This window comes from Triticum dicoccoides, chromosome 2B, assembly GCF_002162155.2.
Source record: "Triticum dicoccoides isolate Atlit2015 ecotype Zavitan chromosome 2B, WEW_v2.0, whole genome shotgun sequence".
Taxonomy (NCBI): Eukaryota; Viridiplantae; Streptophyta; class Magnoliopsida; order Poales; family Poaceae; genus Triticum; species Triticum dicoccoides.
In genome coordinates, this window is record NC_041383.1 from 168,498,578 (window position 1) to 168,519,320 (window position 20,743).

Sequence of the window (20,743 nt, forward strand, 5' to 3'; positions counted from 1 at the left end):
GTTTGCACGGCGGTTATCCGGCTCCTCGTCGGCGAGCGGTGGCGGCGGTGGGGGGCGGAGGGATGATGGCGTCGGAGCCGGTGGCGCGGGCCGTGGCGGAGGAGGTGGGGCGGTGGGGCAGCATGAAGCAGACTGGGGTGAGCCTGCGGTACATGATGGAGTTCGGGTCCGTCCCCACGGACCGCAACCTGCTGCTCTCCGCGCAGTTCCTGCACAAGGAGCTCCCCATCCGCATCGCCCGCCGCGCGCTCGAGCTCGAGTCTCTTCCCTTCGGCCTCTCCGCCAAGCCCGCCATCCTCAAGGTCTCCACCCCGCCCCTGCGCTGATTTTGGTGGTTAAATTTCGATTTGACGCTAGGCTAGACTAGGTTGGAATTGCCGTTGGCCGTTGTCCTTGATGGCTTGCTTTCATCAGTCTGTCCCGTCGATGATTTGACATGTTTCGGTGAGCGCCCAATTTTTCGCTTTGCTTGCTTGGGGAGATGATTTTGCTGTCTGTATCCTTATTTTCTTACTACTAGGATGTTTTCTCGGGATCATTTTTAAAAGGTCAGAGGATGTTTTTGGTATATCTCCGTGTTAACTGTTAGGATTCGATTCGGTGTCAGCTTTGTTCAGGAGATTTCGAATGCGAAGAAGATACTGCCACTGTGTCAGTACCTAAACAGTTCTATGTTGATTCAGAATGATATATAGTTGAACTCTTGAGTGACCAACTGATGTGCTGTTTAGTTTATTTCCTTCTTCATTTTCACTTCAATTTGTCATCAACATGTCAAGTTATCGTAGGATAAGGATTAAGGAGGAACTTTTGAAGACTCTTGCTTGCCCACTTGTTTAATTTTTTTTCTAATAGGAGTTCGTTAGTGGGCTCACATGCTTTTTGTATGAGTATATGCTTGAAGCTTTTGTCGTGCTGTCTTGTCTTCCTGACCTTATCACGTCAATACTAGAGAGTCTGAATTCATTGAATAGTAAATATTTACCAAGAAAAAAAAACTCACGCTGGATTTACTGATTCCTACCAAACTGAGCATCCTTGTGTGGGACTGATGGTTTGTCTGTTGACGATTGTGAAGGTGAGGGACTGGTACTTGGACTCGTTCCGCGACATCCGGTATTTTCCAGAAGTGAGGAATCGGGACGACGAGCTTGCTTTCACACAGATGATTAAGATGATCAAAGTGCGGCACAATAACGTGGTACCGACTATGGCTCTTGGAGTGCAACAGCTGAAAAATGAACAGTTCAGCTCAAGGAAGCTTCCCCCAGGATTCGACGAGATCCACGGGTTCCTTGATCGATTTTACATGTCAAGGATTGGTATTCGCATGCTCATAGGTTTGTGAGCTTGGTACTACTCTTCTCTCTGGAGCTGTATTTATAAACGTTGTCTAAGCTCTTGTCATTCTATCCTAAATCTTGCTTGCGATTCGGAACAAATGATGGATCATGTGCCTTTTCTAACAGCTGACGCAGTAGTAACATATAGTCATATACTGAAGTTCAATGTTAAGCTATCAAGCAGAATCCTTATCTTTTGGCTGATTTGCAAATTTGACTTGTATTGATAGACAGTTCTATTTTGGTTGCTTACTTGATATTTTTTATGTTCAAACTTCATGCTATGCTATTTGAGCAAACTGTACTGTTATATGGCTTAAAAACTGAAAAATGGTAAAGTGTTTGCTTAATGTGTAAATTCTGTATCAAATCATTTATACTTAAGTTGAGTGCTAATTGTTAGAAACTTGTTCTGAATTAGACCAACTTGCTTAATTTCAGGGCAGCATGTGGCTCTGCATGATCCTGAACCAGAGCCTGGCGTCATAGGCCTCATCAATACAAAATTGTCCCCCATACAGGTAGCTCAAATTGCTAGTGAGGATGCCCGTTCCATTTGTATGAGGGAATACGGATCAGCTCCTGACATCAACATTTATGGAGATCAAAATTTAACATTTCCGTAAGTTTCAGATATAAACTCCACCAATCACCTTTGTTTTTTTCGTGGATTAAATCATGTGTTAGCAACAGCACCTCTTTGTTGTCACTTGTCAGGTTACATGTTCATTGGCTTATAGTTTTTGTTATCATGTTGATTGAGTGGCCCCATTTATTGTTGTCTTGCTAACTAACTACTCGCAATTAACTATGTGCAGATATGTCACATCGCATCTTCATCTCATGCTGTTTGAACTGGTGAAAAATTCCCTTCGTGCAGTACAGGAAAGATATATGAATTCTGATAAAGATGTTCCTCCTGTCAGAATTATAGTTGCTGATGGAACAGAGGATGTTACTATTAAGGTATGATTTCCCTGATACCACCTAGCATCCATTTGGTACTCTCTCCGTCTGAAAAAGCTCAAGCTTTTTTGGACGGAGGGAGTACATTCTAGCCTAAAGAGTACACAAGCAGTTACTAAAACATTGCAGTTTGCAAATATGTGCAATGACTGATAAAATTCCCTTGTTTGGTTTGTTTTCTTCCGGGCACTGTGTCAGGCCTCATCGAGGCTTCTGAACCTTTCTCCATGTATATGAACCTCTCTACCTTAACAATGAAATGAAACACAAGTGTTTTTGCATTTTCTCGAGAAAAAAAAACTTCTACTGATACCTATCTTTGTATGAATTTAGCATCTCGCGTTACTAGGCTGTGCATGAATGCAATTGTGAATTACTCGATTTGTATTTTAATATTGGGATTATAACCTGACTAAGAAAGATATGGATTAATGTGGACTGCTGAGTGTAAATCTAAACCCAAACACCAATTTGAATGCATGTCCAAAGCCATTCTAGGGCATGTCCATTTTTCAACGCCAGTTATTTTTGGCAGGTGCAATTCTTTGCAAGTTTTGTGCCTAACTAGGACATTTATTGTTACTCTATGCTGATATTTTCGATGAAGCTGCAGACACTACTATATTGTTTACGGTGCATGTCTGCTGACATGTCATTACTGTCACTAAAACTGGATCCATTGTCAAAGTGGTAGATATCAGTTCTTGTATGTGATAGTTGTCTTCTTATGCTAGAAGCTATAACCCGCTAAGATTTTTGGAACATATGAGACCCATTCCTGTCAAATATTCATCATAAGAAACCATTCCCGAGGGTGGTTTGAGTTCATTGTTTCAATAATGCAGGTCAGTGACGAAGGTGGTGGAATACGGAGAAGTGGGCTCCCTAGAATTTTCACATATCTTTACAGCACCGCAAAGAATCTACCTGATATGGAGGGCCCTAGTGAAGGAGTAACTATGGCTGGGTATGGTTTTGGACTTCCAGTTAGTCGCCTTTATGCGCGATATTTCGGTGGCGACCTACAAATCATATCCATGGAGGGATACGGTACAGTCATATTTTGCTTTGTTTCTGCTAATCTCTCAGCATGAACCTTGGATAATTTGTGAATGTTTACCTGAATTTTCGTGTATATCTTTCTGCTTCTGTCATCATGATGTATTCGGCTGATCATTCTTGCCTTTTGTGTTGCGTAGGCACTGATGCTTACCTCCACTTGTCACGTCTGGGAGACTCGGAGGAGCCATTGCCTTAGTGACCCCTCCTGTCCTGATACAGTTCCTGTAATTAGGTTGCTCTTGTTATATTGTAATCCTTGTTCTGGTTTGCAAATATTGTTTCAAGGGCCAGCCATATATAGCTGTTAAACCTGTATCTTCTAGCTATAATGTTCTCATTGTTTCTGCTTTTCTACCTGTGTTACATAATTTGGCATCGTTGTTAGTAAAGACAATCATCCGCGGTAGCCGGTACATAGTTTCAGACTCGTCAGGTGATGGAAGCTAAAATCTGCTTATTGTGACTACTGCCTTCGTCTTATAATATAAGATGTTATGACAACCAATTTACTCATATATTGGTTGAAATAACATCTTATATTATGCGACGGAGGCAGTAGCAATTTTGGGGCTGGAAGTTGCATCTTGTATGCCCTGCATGCGGCTGTTCATGTCATCATGTGTCTTACACCCTGATCAGTGTACCTCGAGGAATTCTGGTCTGTTTTCAAATTTTGCTAACTTTTGATAGCTTGTCACTTCTTATCTGACTTTGTTTCTCCTAGCATTTGGTAGATGCTAAGATTAGGTTTTTTAAAAGTCTGGCAGTCTTTTCATTTCCTGTTTCCTACTTTTCCCATGCAGTTTGATTTTATTTGGAATCAGTTCCCTTTCCTGAAAAAGTGTCGCTTCCAGTCAGTAGGTCGTTGACCCTTCTAATAAGAAAGCTCACTCCCCGTGCGCAGTGGCATGGGACGTCCCAAATGGGCGTGCTTGATATGAGGTGGCTGAATGTGGCGTTGCAGGCCAAATGGCTTTAGCTGAAACGAACAGACCAGACGAGGCCGTGTCCGAATTCAGATTCTCTGTACCGACATCCATCGATAGTCCCACATGTACGGGCGTTGCCCGCATGCAGCCAACCACAGGGAGCTCCTAACTGGCGCGTTACGCGCCGCCGAACGAAACCAGCGCTCACGCGCTCCCTGGCGTGGGCCAGCCCATCTATTTATTTCCTGTTTTCCAAAATGAAAAAAAAAGCAGATATGGCTGCACTCGAACACGCGACCTCACGTTTGAATTAGCACGCACAAACCAATCGGCCACCAGTTCTCACACGAAAATTCTAACATCGTTTACTTCTTTACTTCTTTTCACTATTCTTTTTTCTTTTTTCGTTTTTCTTCTTCCTGGTTCGACGGTTTTATTTTAATTCTTGATTTTTTTCACAATTGATGAACTATTTCTCAATTTGGTAAATTTATATTCACCGTGTATTACATAAAATTTCAATGTATTAAGAAAAATGTTCATTGTATATTATGAAAATTGTTCACCTCTGCATATAAAACTGTTCATCATGTATTAAAAATGTTCATCGTGTATTATAAAAATGTTCATCGTATATTATGAAATTTTTCAATGTTTTTACTAAATGTTGAATGCATAAATTGTTCAACACATATATTCATGTTGTTTCAAAAATGTTCATCGTGTATTATTTAAAATGTTCAATGGATATAAAAAATGTTCAGGATATTTTTTTTATTTTGGTTTTGGTTCAATGAGTATACAATTGTTCACTATGTTTCTTGATTTTGTTCAGTATATATTACACAATGTTCAATGAGTATTCGCAAATTGTTCAACGTATTTTCACAAATGTTCAGTACGTGTCCGAAAATTCTTCAGCGCATATATTCCTATTTTTTTAAGTGTTCATCATATATTAAAATAAGTTCATCTGTATTATTTAAAATATTCAGCTTATTTTAAGAAAATGTCAACGGATATCGCAAAATGTTCAACGGATATTACAGAAAACAAGTTCACGCATTTTTTGAGAGAAGGTACAGAGAAAAAAAAGAAAAAGAAAAGACGAATACAGAAGAAAAGAAGAAAAAGGAAAGAAAACAATAGAAAAAACGATGCAACCAGTCACACTAGATGAGGGTGGCTGGTTGGTTGCTGCATTCACGCTAAACAAATGAAGTCCTGTGTTCGAATCCCACCTCTCTATGAAATGGGCCGGCCCAGCGGGGAGAGGGGGGTGTGCGCCCTGTACAGGTTGGCCTTTAAGGGGCGCTTAAGGCGCCGTTTAGGAAATGCCCCAACCACACACGCGCGGGATGTGCGCAGCCTGTTTGGTTGCCTGGGCCGCATGCGGTTTGTGGCCCGCATAGATCTTAAAGTAGGCCGCAGCTTGGCCCGGCGGGAAACTGTCGAATCGGCAGTTTCTCGCGAGCCTGACTCGGCGCGGCTACGCGTGCGAGGGGGTTGGACGCCTCGGGCAACGCGGGAGATGGACGGGGCGCCTCATAACTCCCCCCACACTCGTGTCACCGCCCCGCGCGCATTGTTCCCACCGTTCCCTCTCCTCTCCTCCGATGGCTCCGCCTCGCCCACCGACGCGCCGCCCTCTGACCCCGTCGACCAGCGCATCACCAGCATCCAGGAGCGCTGGCTGGCTGAGCTCCATAACTCGGGCCGAGACCTGGCGTCGGCGCTGCGAGCGCCGTCCCCGATCTGCTGCCGGCCACCACGAGCGTCGGCCAATGCGGAGCCGGCCGTTCCTGCTCCGCCGCTGATTCCGGACCTCGTGGTCCTGGGCTCAGCGCCGGCCCCGTCCACGGAGCCGTCGCTTCTTGGGACCCCATTGGGCAACGGGTTTTCTTGACCCCCGTCCAAGGGTTTTCTCGTGTCGGCGGGTCATGCTTCTCGACCTTCGGCGTGGCGATGAGCACGGGACCGATGTCGCAGGCCTCGCCAGGGCCGGCTCCTCCTCTGCTCTGCCACCTCTCTCCTTCCCGCCGGGGTTTTCACCCCGGCCTCGGTTCGCTGCGGCTGCGCAAGCTCTGGAGAGTCAATCCCCTCAATGCTTACTCGTAGATGTAGATTAGGGATTTATTTTCTTAGGCATGTGGTAGTAGTTAGTGGATTCGATCGGATTAGATAGGATTGGATATCCGATTGGATTTGATCCCAATCGAATCCAAGCGGACCGATCTGTTCTTGGTTCCTACAGTGTGTGTCCTAGGATATTTTGTTTCTGCTACTGCTAGTGTGTCCTATGATCTGTCTTCATGCTAGTTAGTTGTGATCATGCTAGTAGTTGTGTTCATGCTAGGGTTTGTGCTGATTGCTATACGTGCATATAGTAAGACCATTTTAGGATGATGCCAAATGTGCATGGCTGCACATGAGTGCTATTGGCACTTCGCTTGCTATTTTTAGATGTTTCCATGCTTAGGATAGTGCATTGATCAGTGGATTTGCCCAACAGCAAGTGCCACTGATCAGTGGCATTTGCTCATATCAGTGGCACTTGCTGTTGGGCAAGTCCACTCAGTGCACTTGCCCAACAACAAGTGACAGCAAGTGCCACTGATCAGTGTCATTTTGCTTGCTTGCTTTGTTTGATACTAATACTTGTCATGTTGCCTGACAAAATACTGAAAACTGACTGGGATGTGGCGGGTGGAGGAGCTCAGGTGGTGGCCGGAGCTGAGGGCGTCGATGATTTCATCGCCACGAACAGGTGGCTCAGGACGGTGGACCTGCCTGGCAGGATCGCCTTCATGAGCCTGCGTCGTTCAAGGGGACGATCTCCGAGGCAGGACCACAAAGAGGGGGCCCGGGAGCCGCTGCGCTTCTACCAGCGGATCAAGGACAACAAAGACCTCGCCATGCTCGTCGCCCCTCACAACTTTGTGGAGGTGATGAATACCTGGCTGGTCATCAAGCGGCTCCCGCGCGTGGTCATGCTGTCGGCGAACAAGCGGTGTGTGTTCTGGGTGTAGGTCCAGAACTTCAAGGGGCACATGGTGCTTGGCCGAGGCCGGAACTACTTCTGCCGCCACCACCGGATCGACCCCGGCGACCTCGTTGTTGTGCGCATCTCAGGACTCGGACTGAAGGTTCAGATCTACAACCACGACTCCTCGATCATGTGCAGGTTTCATTGCAGCAGGCACAACTGCCATGGTGACATCAAGCATGCTATGTAGTTAAGTTAAGTAAGGTGTTAGTGTTGAACTTTTATAGTGTGTAGGGAGACTTGTGCTGGGAACTTGTTCATATTTTGGCCAGGAACAGCACCCTGGCATGGAGCAGGGAAGGAGGACGCCCCTGCTGTTAATCTCGACTTATGCTATGTAGTTAAATAGTTTGCTGTTATTTCCTTACTTGCTGTGTTTGGTTTCATTTGGTTGCTTGCATTGTTTGATCTTGTTGTTGTACTGATCATGTGGTGGTAAGGCCACCACATTTGAATGGGGCGAGCACAACACAAGTACCAGTTCGAAAATTGATCTTAAAATTCTCAAAAAAAAAGTACCAGTTCGAAAATTGATCTTAAAAAAACAGTTCGAAAAAAAAAACTCTACAACACCAGTCCTGACGCGGCGGCGGCGGCGGCGGCCTGGATTCGCAGGGACGATACGTTAGGGCTCTATACAGAACCCGTCCGATTTTTTCTGGAGGTAATCTCCCACGTTCGTTCATTAATAAAACGAAAAAAAATAATCCTCGCTTTAATCTGCCGCAAATCACAGAAGCCCCGAAGACCCCCGCACATCTCCGCCGGCGAAACCCTAGCGGCGGCCGGCGATGGGGGAGTACGCGGCGGTCAAGACGTCGGTGTGGTGGGACATCGAGAACTGCGCCGTCCCGCGCAGCTGCGACCCCCAGCTCATCGTCCAGAACATGAGCTCCGCCCTCGCCACCGCCGGCTACCGCGGCCCCATCTCCGTCTCCGCCTACGGGGACACCCACCAAATCGCCCACAACGTCCAGCACGCCCTCTCCAGCACCGGCGTCTCCCTCCACCACGTCCCCGCCGGTACGGAACCCCTTACCCTCCTTACGGCCAGTAGCCCTGCTTTATCACTTTGGTCAATGGTCTGTCTCTCTGGTGACCTGATTGCTGGGATATTCGATTGAGACAGATGCTTCTGAGTGGGTATGTTGCTGGATGTGGCGTAATTTTGGACAATAATAGTGGAATCTTAGGGTCTAGGAGTTTCCTGATTTAGGCCCTGTTCGGAGTCACTCCAGCTCCTAAAAATACGAGGAGCTGCGGAGCATCCGTTTCCCAGCTCCGTGTTTTTTAACTCCAGCTCCGGGAGCGGAGTGCCTTGATTTCAGTCTCGTGGTCTCTCTTTTTAGGAACAGGTCAGCTTTATTTGATTACGGAATACTCCCTCTGTAAACCAGTATAAGAGCGTTTAAATCACTAAAGTAGTGATCTAAACGCTCTTATATTAGTTTATGGAGGGAGTAATGTTCTGACACTCATGAACACACCACAACTCGGCTCACACTTATCTAAGTGTGCTAAACAATGCGCGGCCTGGTTGCTCACCCATGGGATGTGACCCACATTCAGCTCTTGAAGAGTAAACAGTAACGTCTTCGTCTCCTTCATATGACACCAGCTTGATGAACGATCCACTGCAGAAACGTACGCCCATTTCACGGCATGGCCACAGTCTGACTCAAGCACCCCTGGGCACCTGGTCACCAACACCAAAGCACGGAGACCTTGAGGCACAAAAATATTTCTGCGTCCTTCTGCGCTAGCACAAATAGGCATGAATTTCCAAGAAGCAAGGAGAACCTTCCCCTAATGATATCGAATGATGATCCTGATTCAGTGATTCCTGCCTGTCCAGAGCTAGCCTCCCAGCCGGCATCAACATAGCTTTAGCCCAAGCCCTCATTCATCACCTTAGCGTTGGGAAACATTCAGACCTTTCCCTTGGCATCTATGACTGGAGCTTCGTAGCAGAAGCTGCTAGGGGGTTAAGAAAATTGTCGAGGAAAGGAACTGAGGCTGACATGGAGACCTATGTGACCCCCAAACAATCACTCGTGCACGAATCAAAGAGAAAATAGGTTGATAAACTGTTCTTATTGCTTGGTTGAGATACATACATATGTTGTCCCTTGTATCTTGTATGGGAGGACTTACCTGACCCCCATGTAATAACCCAATGGATAGGCATATGGATTCGATCTCTATCTCTAGTCTCATCTCTTCCTATCTTAATAACCCTCCTTATTTAAATATATACAGAATTTGTTTGAATATTAGCTAATCTTATATCTGTGCACATAACAGCCCAATAAGTGATATGCGCTGCTTGAGAAGTATATGTGTTTTCTCTATACAACAGCAACAAAGGCGTTAGTCCCAAACAAGTTGGGGTAGGCTAGAGCTGAAACCCACACGACCTCGAAACCAACTCATGGTTCTAGCACGTGGATAGCTAACTTCCATGCACCCCTGTTCATGGCTTGTTCTTTGGTGATATTCCAGTCCTTCAGATCTCTCTTTATGGACTCCTCCCATGTCATCTTTGGTCTACCCCGACCTCTCTTGACATTATCAGCACTTTTTAGCCGTCCGTTACGCACTGGAGCTTCTGGAGGCCTGCGTTGAATATGCCCAAACCATCTCAAACGATGTTGGACAAGCTTCTCTTCAATCATTGCTACCCCAACTCTATCCCGTAAATCTCTTCAATCGATGTTGGGCAAGCTTGTTTCTCTATGATTCTTAATATTGTTTGTCTTTGTACTTTCCTTATGATTTATCCAGTGATCCAAATAAGTGAGCGTGTACTACACATACTCTTATGAGTAACTGATTTCTTTAACTATAGCTTGCGAGATTATCATTTCCATTTGTCAGATCCATACTTGTATAAAATTTCTTCCGATTAGAAGAATGACCTTGAAGTACCACTATAGTTTTTTTTTCCCAAATATTCTTTTCAGAGCTGGCCAATGAACATGGCAAAGCTATGCACTGATTGCATTACATTTTGAGTTACATGTCTAGCATACTGTATATTTAAGCACATCTTTTCATTTACTATTATTTCCTAGCGAATGCAGGCATTAAAGATGCAAGTGATAAGAAGATCTTGGTTGACATGCTGTTCTGGGCTATTGACAATCCTCCACCAGCAAATTATCTGCTTATCTCTGGTGACCGGGACTTCTCTCATGCCATTCATAAGCTTAAAATGAGGCGATACAATATTTTATTGGCACAACCTCCAAACGTGTCTCAAACACTTACTGCTGCAGCAAAGAGTGTTTGGCTCTGGAAAAGCCTTGTGGCTGGAGAACCACCATTAGAACAGTCACCATACATAAGCAGCACATCTTGTGGCAATAAGGATGATTTGGCTACATCAAGGAACATTAGTTCTTTGGATGTGACTCAAGATGCCAACCCTGAAGTGCAGAATATTTTGTGTGATCGTCAAAGCGGTTCTAACGGCATGGCAGATAAGAAACGTGAAGTTAAGCGACCTCGAGAAATGGAGACAGACAATGTGTCCAAACCAGCAAGCAAAAAGCAGCTGAAGAAGATGATTTGGCTGGCAAATACCAGCACTAAGCAAACTGCTTTCAAGAAACCAATGCAAGGGCAACTAAAAGCAGTCAAGGGGCAGGGCTTGATCTGCTATAAGTGTGGTGATGGGCACCGTGCTGCAGAGTGCACCTTTAGTGGTGACTGCCACGGTTGTGGCCGACAGGGCCACAAGGATCGAGTGTGCAAAGCAAATCCTGACAGCATTGTCAAGTGGCAGCTGGCACATTCACAAGACTTAGTCATGCCCTCACCAGGGTCTGTCTCCTGGCAGGCGATCCCTCATGTGCCTTCTCCACCTCCAGCTTCCCCCGTTGTGGCTGCGTCGCCACAGACAGCTGCTGAAACTCCTTCTGGCCCAACTTCGACACCACCACCGGAGTGCTTCTTGCAGGAGAGTTCTGACGTGTCAACCCCACCTCCGGCTTCTGCGGCTCTTGTACCGCCACATACTGGTGTTGGCGATTTTTCTGCCCCAGGTCACTCTGGAGTCTATGCCATGCTGACAGCTGTGTCATTGGGTAAACCAGACGTGGTGACGCAACCGACATCTTCAGCCCCTCATCCTCCTACGGCGGTTCTAGCTCACCGGCCAATGACAGGACCAGGACAGTATCATCAAGTGGGTGCTTCTCGCCTGTTTCCAGCTTGGACACCACCACCATGGTGCTTCTTGCAGGCGACTCCTGCTGTGCTAAGTCCACCTCCAGCTCCTGTGCCGCCACATACGGGTGATGGAAAATTTTCTGCCCCAGCTCACTCTGGAGTCTACACCATGTCAACAGCTGTGTCATTGGGTAAAGCAGACGTGATGACGCAACAGGCATCTTCAGCCCCTCATCCTTCTACGGCAGTTCTAGCAGCTCACCAATCAGTCACAGGACAGTATCATCAAGTGGGTGCTTCTCAGCTGCAACCGGCATCTTCAGCCCCTCGTCCTCGTACGGCAATTCTAGCTCACCAACCAGTCGCAGGACAGTATCATCAAGTGGGTGCTTCTCAGCTGCATCTGGCATCTTCAGCCCCTCATCCTCCTACAGCGGTTCTAGCTCACCAACCAGTCGCAGGACAGTATCATCAAGTGGGTGCTTCTCAGCTGCATCCAGCTTTGACATTTCCTCCGGGGTACTTCTGGCAGGCAATGCAACTTCTCCTGCAGCAGCGCCGCTCGTGACTTCTGTGCCGCCCTGGCGTTGCAGCTTGTCCTGCACCAGCTCACTCCAGAGTCTACCCCATGCCCTTCCCCTTTGGCAGGCCATGCTGACAAAGTGACAAGTATACTCCTATTGGATTCTTTGTATGCCCTTCCCTTCAATCGCCCGAGAGGAGGAAGAGAGGAAGGAGGGCTATGATGAAGAAGAGGTGGAGGAGGTTTTCACTAGCTTTCTAGTAGGTATTTCTTTGTCTAACTCAAGTTACTGTTTGAAAATGTCGGCCTCCAGAGGATTTCTTTGATTATGTTTAAGTTATTAAATTGTCACTTGAGCACCAACATAATCAATTGTGCAATGTAGATTTAAAATCTGGACCCAACATGAAAGTTCTAGAGTATTTTCCATAGATGCTTAAAGTGCCATCATTTACTATGTTTCAACTCGTGCTGAAATTTCAATGGGTTACCAAAGTTGGCTAATCATTATGATCAACCAAAATAGTCGCTTGAGGCATAACTCGGGGTTTCAAAGCATGACTCCATGGTAAATGCACATTGTTGCATATGCATTTAAGGTTGGAGACTTTGGTTATGAACATAATAAATTGTCACTTGAGCACCAACATAATAAATTATACAATTTAGATTTAAAATCTGGATCCAACATGAAAGTTCTAGAGTATTTTCTTTAGATGCTTAAAGTGCCATCATTTGCTATGTTTCAACTTGTGCTGAAATTTCTATGGGTTAACAAAGTTGGCTAATCATTATGATCAGCCAAAATAGTCGCTTGAGGTATAACTCAGGGTTCCAAAGCATTGTCTCTATGATAAATCCCAAATAGAGTTTTATGGTCACTTGGTCACCCACCTCATGACATGTTTTCTAGAATTTCAATGCTCTTAGTTGAATTCTACCTTGGAGGGGCTGAGGTGGATTGTTGGCAATGGTTGGACAGGAGCGTTAGAGGCAAGTTGGGTTGGAGCTGCTACAGCTGCACCTTGCACTCTGGTTGAGGCAGGTACATGCATATTGGTAGTCAATGGATGCACGTCACCATTGATACCATTGGATGTTTGTGTATGTTGCGCTCCTTGTTCTTATCGTATATGTTGCTCATGACTCGTGAGAAGGTTTTTTTTTGTCGAATATGGCTACTGAATCATTCTTATTATGCTCGAAATTCTTGCTCGTGTTTATGGAATATGTTGGAGCTGCTACTGCTGCACCTTGCACTCTGGTTGAGGCAGGTACATGCATATTGGTAGTCAATGGATGCACATCACCATTGATACCATTGGATGTTTGGGTATGTTGCGCTCCTTATTCTTCATCGTATATGTTGCTCATGACTCTTGAGAAGTTTTTTTAATCGAATATAGCTACTGAATCATTCTTATTATGCTTGAAATTCTTGCTCGTGTTATGGAATATGATGTTGTTGCTACAGCTGCACCTTGCACTCTGGTTGAGGCAAGTACATGCATATTGGTAGTCAATGGGTGCACGTCACCACTGATACCATTGGATGTTTGTGTATGTTGCGCTCCTTGTTCTTCATTGTATATGTTGCTCATGACTCTTGAGAAGGTTTTTTTTTGGTCGAATATGCTACTGTATCATTCTTATTATGCTCGGAATTCTTGCTCGTGTTTGTGGAATATATGGGTTATGATTCATATTTATGAGGAAATAAATGCATATTGTTGCATATGCATTTAAAGGTTGGAGACCTTGGTTATGAACCTCCATGAGCTGGAGGTTACTCCACCAGTTTGGAGATCCCACATGCCCTCACGTGATGGTATGGATGTGGGTGGGCACTGAATGGTGGCACTTTAGTTGTGCTCGGCATATAAGCTATTGATGAGATTTATGTTTTTTTTTTGAGATAACTTACCATAACTTGTGTGTGGTATGAGATTATGTTTTGACATGCATGCACGTGATCATTGAATAGTTGTTGAAATTTGGAAAACATTGTACTGCGGTAGTCAATTGCAAATGGACTAATGCTATGAGATAATCTTGTGCTTTCATACGGTGTCTTTTCATTTGGTTGTACCACATATTGCCATGTTTCCATTGATGGCTAGGTGATTGTTTAAGCAACTTACTGTAGGGGGATAGCACATGATCTGGATATGCACACACAAACACTCACATGATCATTTGCTGGAGTACATTTAGTGATGTGATTAATTGAAGTCTTGTTACCATGCTATATTTAGTAGGTACTCCCGACGTTCACAAATATAAGATGTTTTGGATATTTCAATGTGGACTACATATGGACTGAAACACTAAAACGTGTCTATATATTCTGAGAGGCGATTTCCTATGCATGGTGGTAGCTACCCACGCATGGTGGCAGCTACACACCCTTTGGCATAAGTGCCTTTTTTGATATATGAGGTGTCGGGTTTCTTATGGCATTGGCACAAGTGCATTTTTGTTGTTTAGAAAACGACTTTTTCTCACTTCTCTTTTGTCTTTTTTATTTCCTTTTTGACACAAGTGTCTTTTCGTTGTGTAGAAAGGGCCTTTCTCACTTTTCTCAGTCTTTTTGCTTGCCTTTTTGGCATAATTACCTATTTGCTTGCCTGGCTGGTCTAAAGTCACGATATTTTCGTTATAAATATCGTCATAGAGTTATTTTTCATAGTCCAAAATAATTTACCAAAATAATTAGAGATAAAAATTGGGGCCGTGTAGCTACCACCATGGGTAACAAATTATTTCTGATTCTGAAAAAGTTAGAACATCTTGTATTTGTGAACGGAGGGAGTAGGTCCTTGGAAGGTTTCTTTATGAATCTTGAAGAGTTACATTGAATTGTTTATATGGAATTTTTGCACTCATATTGTGTTTATGATCTGCATATATTTCAATCGTCTTGCTTGTGTGTCCATATTACCATGTTTACGGGAGATTTTGCCAAAATTTCTCAGTGGAATATTGTTGTTTTGATCACAGGCTTGAGTTCTGTATGGATTTTACATTCAACATTGAATTGTTTATATGGATTTTTTGCACTCATATTGTGTTTATGATCTGCATATATTTCAATCATCTTGCTTGTGTGTCCATATTACCATGTTTACGGGAGATTTTGCCAAAATTTCTCAGTGGAATATTGTTGTTTTGATCACAGGCTTGAGTTCTGTATGGATTTTACATTTAACATTGAATTGTTTATATGGATTTTTTGCACTCATATTGTGTTTATGATCTGCATATATTTCAATCATCTTGCTTGTGTGTCCATATTACCATGTTTATGGGAGATTTTGCCAAAATTTCTCAGTGGAATATTGTTGTTTTGATCTTTAGTCTGTGGTAGCATTTCGGCTTGTCCATATATTGTTGCTGGGCCTCTTCACTCACGTAGATCTCCACAGCTGTGAGGGAATCCAATTTATGAGTTCCCTGTCAGTTTAATTTCTTGCTACATCCTCTTCCTCAACAACATTCACTCGCTGTTACTAAAAGTAAACGCAGAATCAAAGTTATTGATCAATCCTTCTATGTGATACTCCCTCCGTCCAGGTTCGTCGGGCCACTTAGCAAGCCAGCTGCGTCCGTGTTTTTAGGGCCCCGCTGGACGTGCCGTTTGCTTCCCCTCGATGATCCCCTCTGTTGAACGCATGCAGGATTCTGCCGTTTCGGGTGAATTGCTGCATGCAACCAGCTGCACGCAATAACGACGGGTTAATCTTGTTTTGGCTGCATGCAAAAGCGAGGCTGGCTGCTGCGATGCTCTGAAATAACTGCGATCTGATTGGCTGCTGCTATGCTCGAAAATCATGGGTGATTACCAATAATATCCTTCCTTGGTCCTCGAGTTTTGGCTAACTGGAGTACATGCTTTGTAATGTCAGCAGAGTGCTAGATTTTGTGGACTGAGACCTGTTTTGGTCATGTTATAGTATTAAACAATCAACATGAGGGATCATGATGGCTGTGTGCATCACTTGATGCGGAGAGCCAACATGTTCTCATTAAATACATCCCAGGTGGTGAACCTGTGATTTAATTATTTGACCTTCAGTGCTTTGGTAATGGAGGTCAGGGATGAAGGTAGTGGAATGCCAACTGCCTCCTTATAATTCTTCAGTTTGCAAAGGATCCACTTGATATTGATGGCCTAGTGAAGGCTTAACTAGCAGGATATGGTTAAAGTCTTCTTGCCATTCACCCTTTTTGCTCGATATTTTGGTGGTGCCTTGCAAATCATATCCGTTGAAGTATATGGTATGCTCATTTCCGCTCAAAAAATATGGTGTGCTCATGTTTCACTTCATATGCATAGCAGGATGGCTGTTCTTTTTCTTTTTTAATGTTTGGTTTGTGTTTGTGTCTTGGTTTTGGTTTTGGTTTTGGTTTCTTCCTAACTTTTAGCTTTTCAGGCTTCTTTACCAGTCGTTTTTGGTTGAAAGATCTGCATTATTTTGACGCCATTTTCTAGTAAAGTACAAAATTACACGCACATAAGTGCGTGTTCCAGAGGAAGATGTTTCACTTCCTTTGCTTATATTCAGTCAATGCGAATCCTGAACAATTTATCCGTGTTTCCCTGAAGTTTTAAGTGCATCTTTCTATTTGAACTATCACAGAGTAGATTACTACTAGACCTAGAGAAGTGCATCATCTCATCGGATTGTTCTCGCTTTTTTGTTATGCAGGCACCTAGTCCCAACACCTAACCTGCTCTGATGGCAGAAGCAAGGCAATGGTACGGAACTGGCAGTTTTGTTGAAGCGGCGTGGAAGCACTGGCTGCGGCAATGGGGATAAATTTAAGAGAAGGGGGTCACGGCATGGGAGAAGGGGAGAGATAAGGAGACAGGTGCATGAATCTTGAAGCAAATTACAAGTGCTTAGAAGATACTCTACTACTCCCTCCGTCCGAAAATACTTGTCATCAAAATGGACATAAAAAGATGTATCTAGAACTAAAATACATCTAGATACATCCCCTTTTATTCACTTTGATGACAAGTATATCCGGACGGAGGGAGTACCTCTGTGCGCACTAATATAAGACGTTTTTGCAGTTCTGAGGGAATAGAAATTCCAAATCATGTGGCGTACGTATCTGCGTATGTCATTGGATTGTACTGAAAACAAGGAGTCACATGCAAGCTAGATCTAACAAATGACAGTTAGGACATGGGACAGATGACCTAGGAATTATCAGGTTTCTTATGACAAGGCTTTGACAAGAAGTTACTCCCTTCGTTCCATAATATAAGAGCGTTTTTTATACTAGTGTAGTGTCAAAAACGCTCTTATATTATGGGACGGAGGGAGTACTTTCTTAATATATGATTTGTACCAGTCGTGATTTATACACCCTAGATACTGTAATGTGAGAAGTATACAAATATAGCTCCTGGGCGACTGTTATTAGCAGTACTGAGCTATGTGGGTTTATTGGCTGCCATGTTAGGGGTGTTCATACAAAATCGAAGTATGTTGCTCGCGTGTTATATTTTGATTAAAACAGTGTCTTCCAGGATATTTGGGGAAGCTTTTCAAATAAGTCTAAATTTTGGAGAAATTTTAGAGGAACAACTCTGGTCTATGTATATTTCTGACATGCACAGAAGATTAATCGCCATGCAATTCCTATATTTTTTCTACTCCCTTTGTTCCTAAATACAAGTCTTTTTAGAGATTTTAATACAAACTATATACGGAGTAAAATGAGTGAACAGATGCCTTAGCGAAAGGGCTTAGGTGCGAGGCCATAGCTGTGGTGACTAGTTTAAAGGGGTTGAGCGGGACGAGAGACACGCGTTTATCCAGGTGAGGGCAAAATGAGTGAATCTACACTGTGGTGGGGTTAACACGACAAATGCCCTAGCGAAAGGACTTGGGTGCGAGGCCATCGCTACGGTGACTAGCTTAAAGGGGTTACGATCAAGGCAAAAGCCTACACCCTGCTTTGAGTTATATTGCTTTGAGTATCGATTACAAGGGAGCGGATTCGCTTAACCCAGCTATCGATTTTACCCGCCGCGGGGACTCGCCTTTATATACACCGGTCAAGGCCCTGGGTTTACAAGAGTCTGAGCCGGCTTATACTTATTGACCGACGCCGGCTCTAAGTCACCCTACCTTCTTTGGCAAGTTGTCATTGGGCGGCTTACAACTTCTGGTCACGCACCGTTTTTTGGTCTTGGGCTTTCAACCGGTCCACCTCGTAAGCCGCCTCCTGGCTCCGTGTCTTGGTTTCTTGGGCCTGTCTAAAGCTTCCTTTATGAGTCGCCAACAACCTAGCCGACTCTGTTATGGCGGGTCTCACCGTGGGCTTATATCCCCAACATTAGGCCCCAGGCTGATTTGAACTTGTTCATGTCAATCTTCAATATCTCTGGTTGGCAAGTCTTCTTTGGCCCTTCTAAATATTTTAACCTTGAACAAATCTTCATAACTCGTCATATGAAAGGATGATGTCATTTTCATAAATTCAGAAAAAACATTCATGACGTCACAATGGATCTTTCACATTAATCATCCATTTCGAAAATTGAGGCGCCCTTTTTGTTACAGTAATTATGACGCCTCCTCGATCTTCACGCATGCCGTTTCACTGTTCCCACTTTTCCCTTATAAATAAGCATGGGGTTCATCTCTTTTCACTTTACCCTGCCGGCCCCACTTCTTCTTCTTCCTCACAACGCCCGCCACGACCCAGTTGAACCGTGCTAGCCGCTCCGTCGAGGCCGCTGCATCAACCTGTCGTGACCAGAACTCAACGGCACACGTCCGCTCTCCTCCAGCATTGTCAGGTGTCATTCTTCTCTTCCCTCAGATTTGCATTAGGTCATCTGATTTCATGGAGTTCATCGGCATTCATCTAAGTTCATCTTGTTTCTGAATAGGACTCATTTCAATCCAAAAGACGGGGTAGAGGTAATGTGGTAGCAGTTTAGCCTTCATCTTGTATCTTAGATAGATTGCTTCCTCTTCAAAATCAGTACATAACCTGCTAGCTTTTCCATCACTGCCTTTTAGGTTTAGCAATTATTTCCCTTTTATGAACTGACGTAGATCCACAAATATAGCTGTAAATTGCGAAGTCTGTTTGTTCTATACTTAGCAGAATTTCACCAATCTCGGATTCCTTAGATAATTGACCTGCCCCTCACCTTTCGGACGACTTATCCATGTATATGCAATTTATCAAGAACTTCCAGAAATTATTTCTTTCAGTTAACCCGCCATTAGCTTAAGACGGCTTACCTTTGTATTTTGCTTTTAACTTGCCTTCATATTTTTAGGCAGCTTAACATGGCCAAAACTACTCTTTGCAATTGGGGTCCTTCTCTGGTCATCAAGCAGATGCTCAAGGATTATGTAGATCAAGGTCAATTAGGGGCCCGGGAAGAAATTGGCCGGCGGCTCAGCCAAGGGGAGAGCATCCCTAATCCTGGCGAGGGAGAAGTGATTGTTTTCACTTACCATATTCTTAGGGGCTTCATACCACCCGGATCAAAATTCTTTCGAGATGTTTTACATTACTTCAACCTCCACCCTCAAGACATAGGCTCAAACTCAATAACAAACCTCTGCCACTTCCAAATATTTTGTGAAGTCTATTTGGAAGTAGAACCCACAGTCTCTCTCTTCAAGGAGTTCTTCTATTTGAATCACCAGACTGAGTGTGCCAGTGGTCCACTTCAAGAACTAGGCGAAATCTCAATTCAGAGACGTCGAGACGGCTGCTTTCCTTCCGCTATTTTGTTGAGCCACCCCAAGGGTTGGGTTAAAACCTGGTTCTATTGCAAAAACACCGGCCCAACAAATTAAAACTCTTAGCCGGGTTACCGGGTTGATCGCCTTCCCATCGATTTTGACCGGCCAAGCAAACTTATTCCCACTGAACATACTGAGGCTCTCCAATACTACCCCAAGGTAAAATTACTTTGCTAGCCAATGGGTTGACAGGGGTCGACTTAGCCCGCTGCTGGGTTTCCTGGAGGATTGTTCCTCTAAGTCACCAGCCTAATTTAATGTGCGAATACTCTAGCGAGTCAGATGACCCTCAACGATATGGGTGTGATAATTTCACTCCCGAAGAAGACTTTCAAGATGTGAACTCTTTACTTGGGGAATCACAAGAGAATTGCAACAAAGTTGGATTGCCTTCGTTTTTCAAGGCTAACCCCGCCCCCAGCTGTAAGTATTACTTTATGCCCGGTTTAAAAATATATTTGACTCTGTTCTATGGCTTAATTATCAATCTTCTCTCATTATATAACCTGATTCCGCCTTTTGGAAAAGGAAGATTAAATCCATTGCACCAAAAAGAAGAGTGGTCCGAAACCAAAGAAGACTAAGCCAGCTGCCATGGCTAAACCGACCGCTGCGAGCGAATCATTAGAAATCGATGACCAACCTGAGGTGGAATTTGACTCTATTAGCCATCTCTTTATGACTTAGCTGGCGCTTCTTACACACAGGATGATGGTGCATCAAGCTGGACTGATAATCAAGAGGTAATTTCTATCTCTTCTAGCTCAGACTCGCCACCTCCGAGGGGAATCAGGCGGGTTGTCAGGAAAGTACCATTTTCTCACCCAAATGCTTATTTAGACCCAAACTTTGTTTTGAAGAAGGCTCAATATGACGCAAGACGCCAAATACGGAGTGGCGGTTCTAGTGACCTA

General features: G+C 44.2%; 2 protein-coding genes across 7 annotated transcripts; both read left to right on the forward strand.

Moving 5' to 3' along the window:
• Window positions 1–27: 27 nt before the first annotated feature.
• LOC119362823 (pyruvate dehydrogenase (acetyl-transferring) kinase, mitochondrial-like) lies at window positions 28–3,794 on the forward strand. The gene is made up of 6 exons (XM_037628085.1): window positions 28–302; window positions 1,079–1,340; window positions 1,785–1,965; window positions 2,162–2,309; window positions 3,155–3,359; window positions 3,509–3,794. Exons 1-6 carry the CDS (start codon window positions 63–65, stop codon window positions 3,565–3,567), a joined length of 1,095 nt encoding a protein of 364 aa, XP_037483982.1. The 5' UTR covers window positions 28–62; the 3' UTR covers window positions 3,568–3,794.
• Window positions 3,795–7,935: 4,141 nt separating this feature from the next.
• On the forward strand, window positions 7,936–17,293 carry LOC119362824. 6 transcript variants are annotated; one of them, XM_037628087.1, is made up of 4 exons: window positions 7,936–8,010; window positions 8,083–8,369; window positions 10,430–12,306; window positions 16,752–17,293. In XM_037628087.1, the coding sequence occupies exons 2-3, from the start codon at window positions 8,138–8,140 to the stop codon at window positions 12,085–12,087; spliced, it is 1,890 nt and encodes a 629-aa protein (XP_037483984.1). In that variant the 5' UTR covers window positions 7,936–8,010; window positions 8,083–8,137; the 3' UTR covers window positions 12,088–12,306; window positions 16,752–17,293. The 6 variants fall into 6 exon arrangements, with proteins under 6 accessions (XP_037483984.1, XP_037483985.1, XP_037483987.1 ...); XM_037628088.1 differs by lacking the exon at window positions 7,936–8,010 and adding an exon at window positions 13,025–13,087 and having other exon boundaries at window positions 8,022–8,369; XM_037628090.1 differs by lacking the exon at window positions 7,936–8,010 and adding an exon at window positions 15,720–15,876 and having other exon boundaries at window positions 8,022–8,369.
• The last annotated feature ends 3,450 nt before the right edge of the window (window positions 17,294–20,743 follow it).

Bases quoted from the DNA above. Each gene is read 5' to 3' on its own strand.
- LOC119362823 (XM_037628085.1), top strand. From the start codon at position 63: ATGATGGCGTCGGAGCCGGTGGCGCGGGCCGTGGCGGAGGAGGTGGGG. The intron at 303-1,078 runs GTCTCCACCCCG...ACGATTGTGAAG, and splicing joins CCAAGCCCGCCATCCTCAAG to GTGAGGGACTGGTACTTGGA. The intron at 1,966-2,161 runs GTAAGTTTCAGA...AACTATGTGCAG, and splicing joins GATCAAAATTTAACATTTCC to ATATGTCACATCGCATCTTC.
- LOC119362824 (XM_037628087.1), top strand. From the start codon at position 8,138: ATGGGGGAGTACGCGGCGGTCAAGACGTCGGTGTGGTGGGACATCGAG. The intron at 8,370-10,429 runs GTACGGAACCCC...TAGCGAATGCAG, and splicing joins CCTCCACCACGTCCCCGCCG to GCATTAAAGATGCAAGTGAT.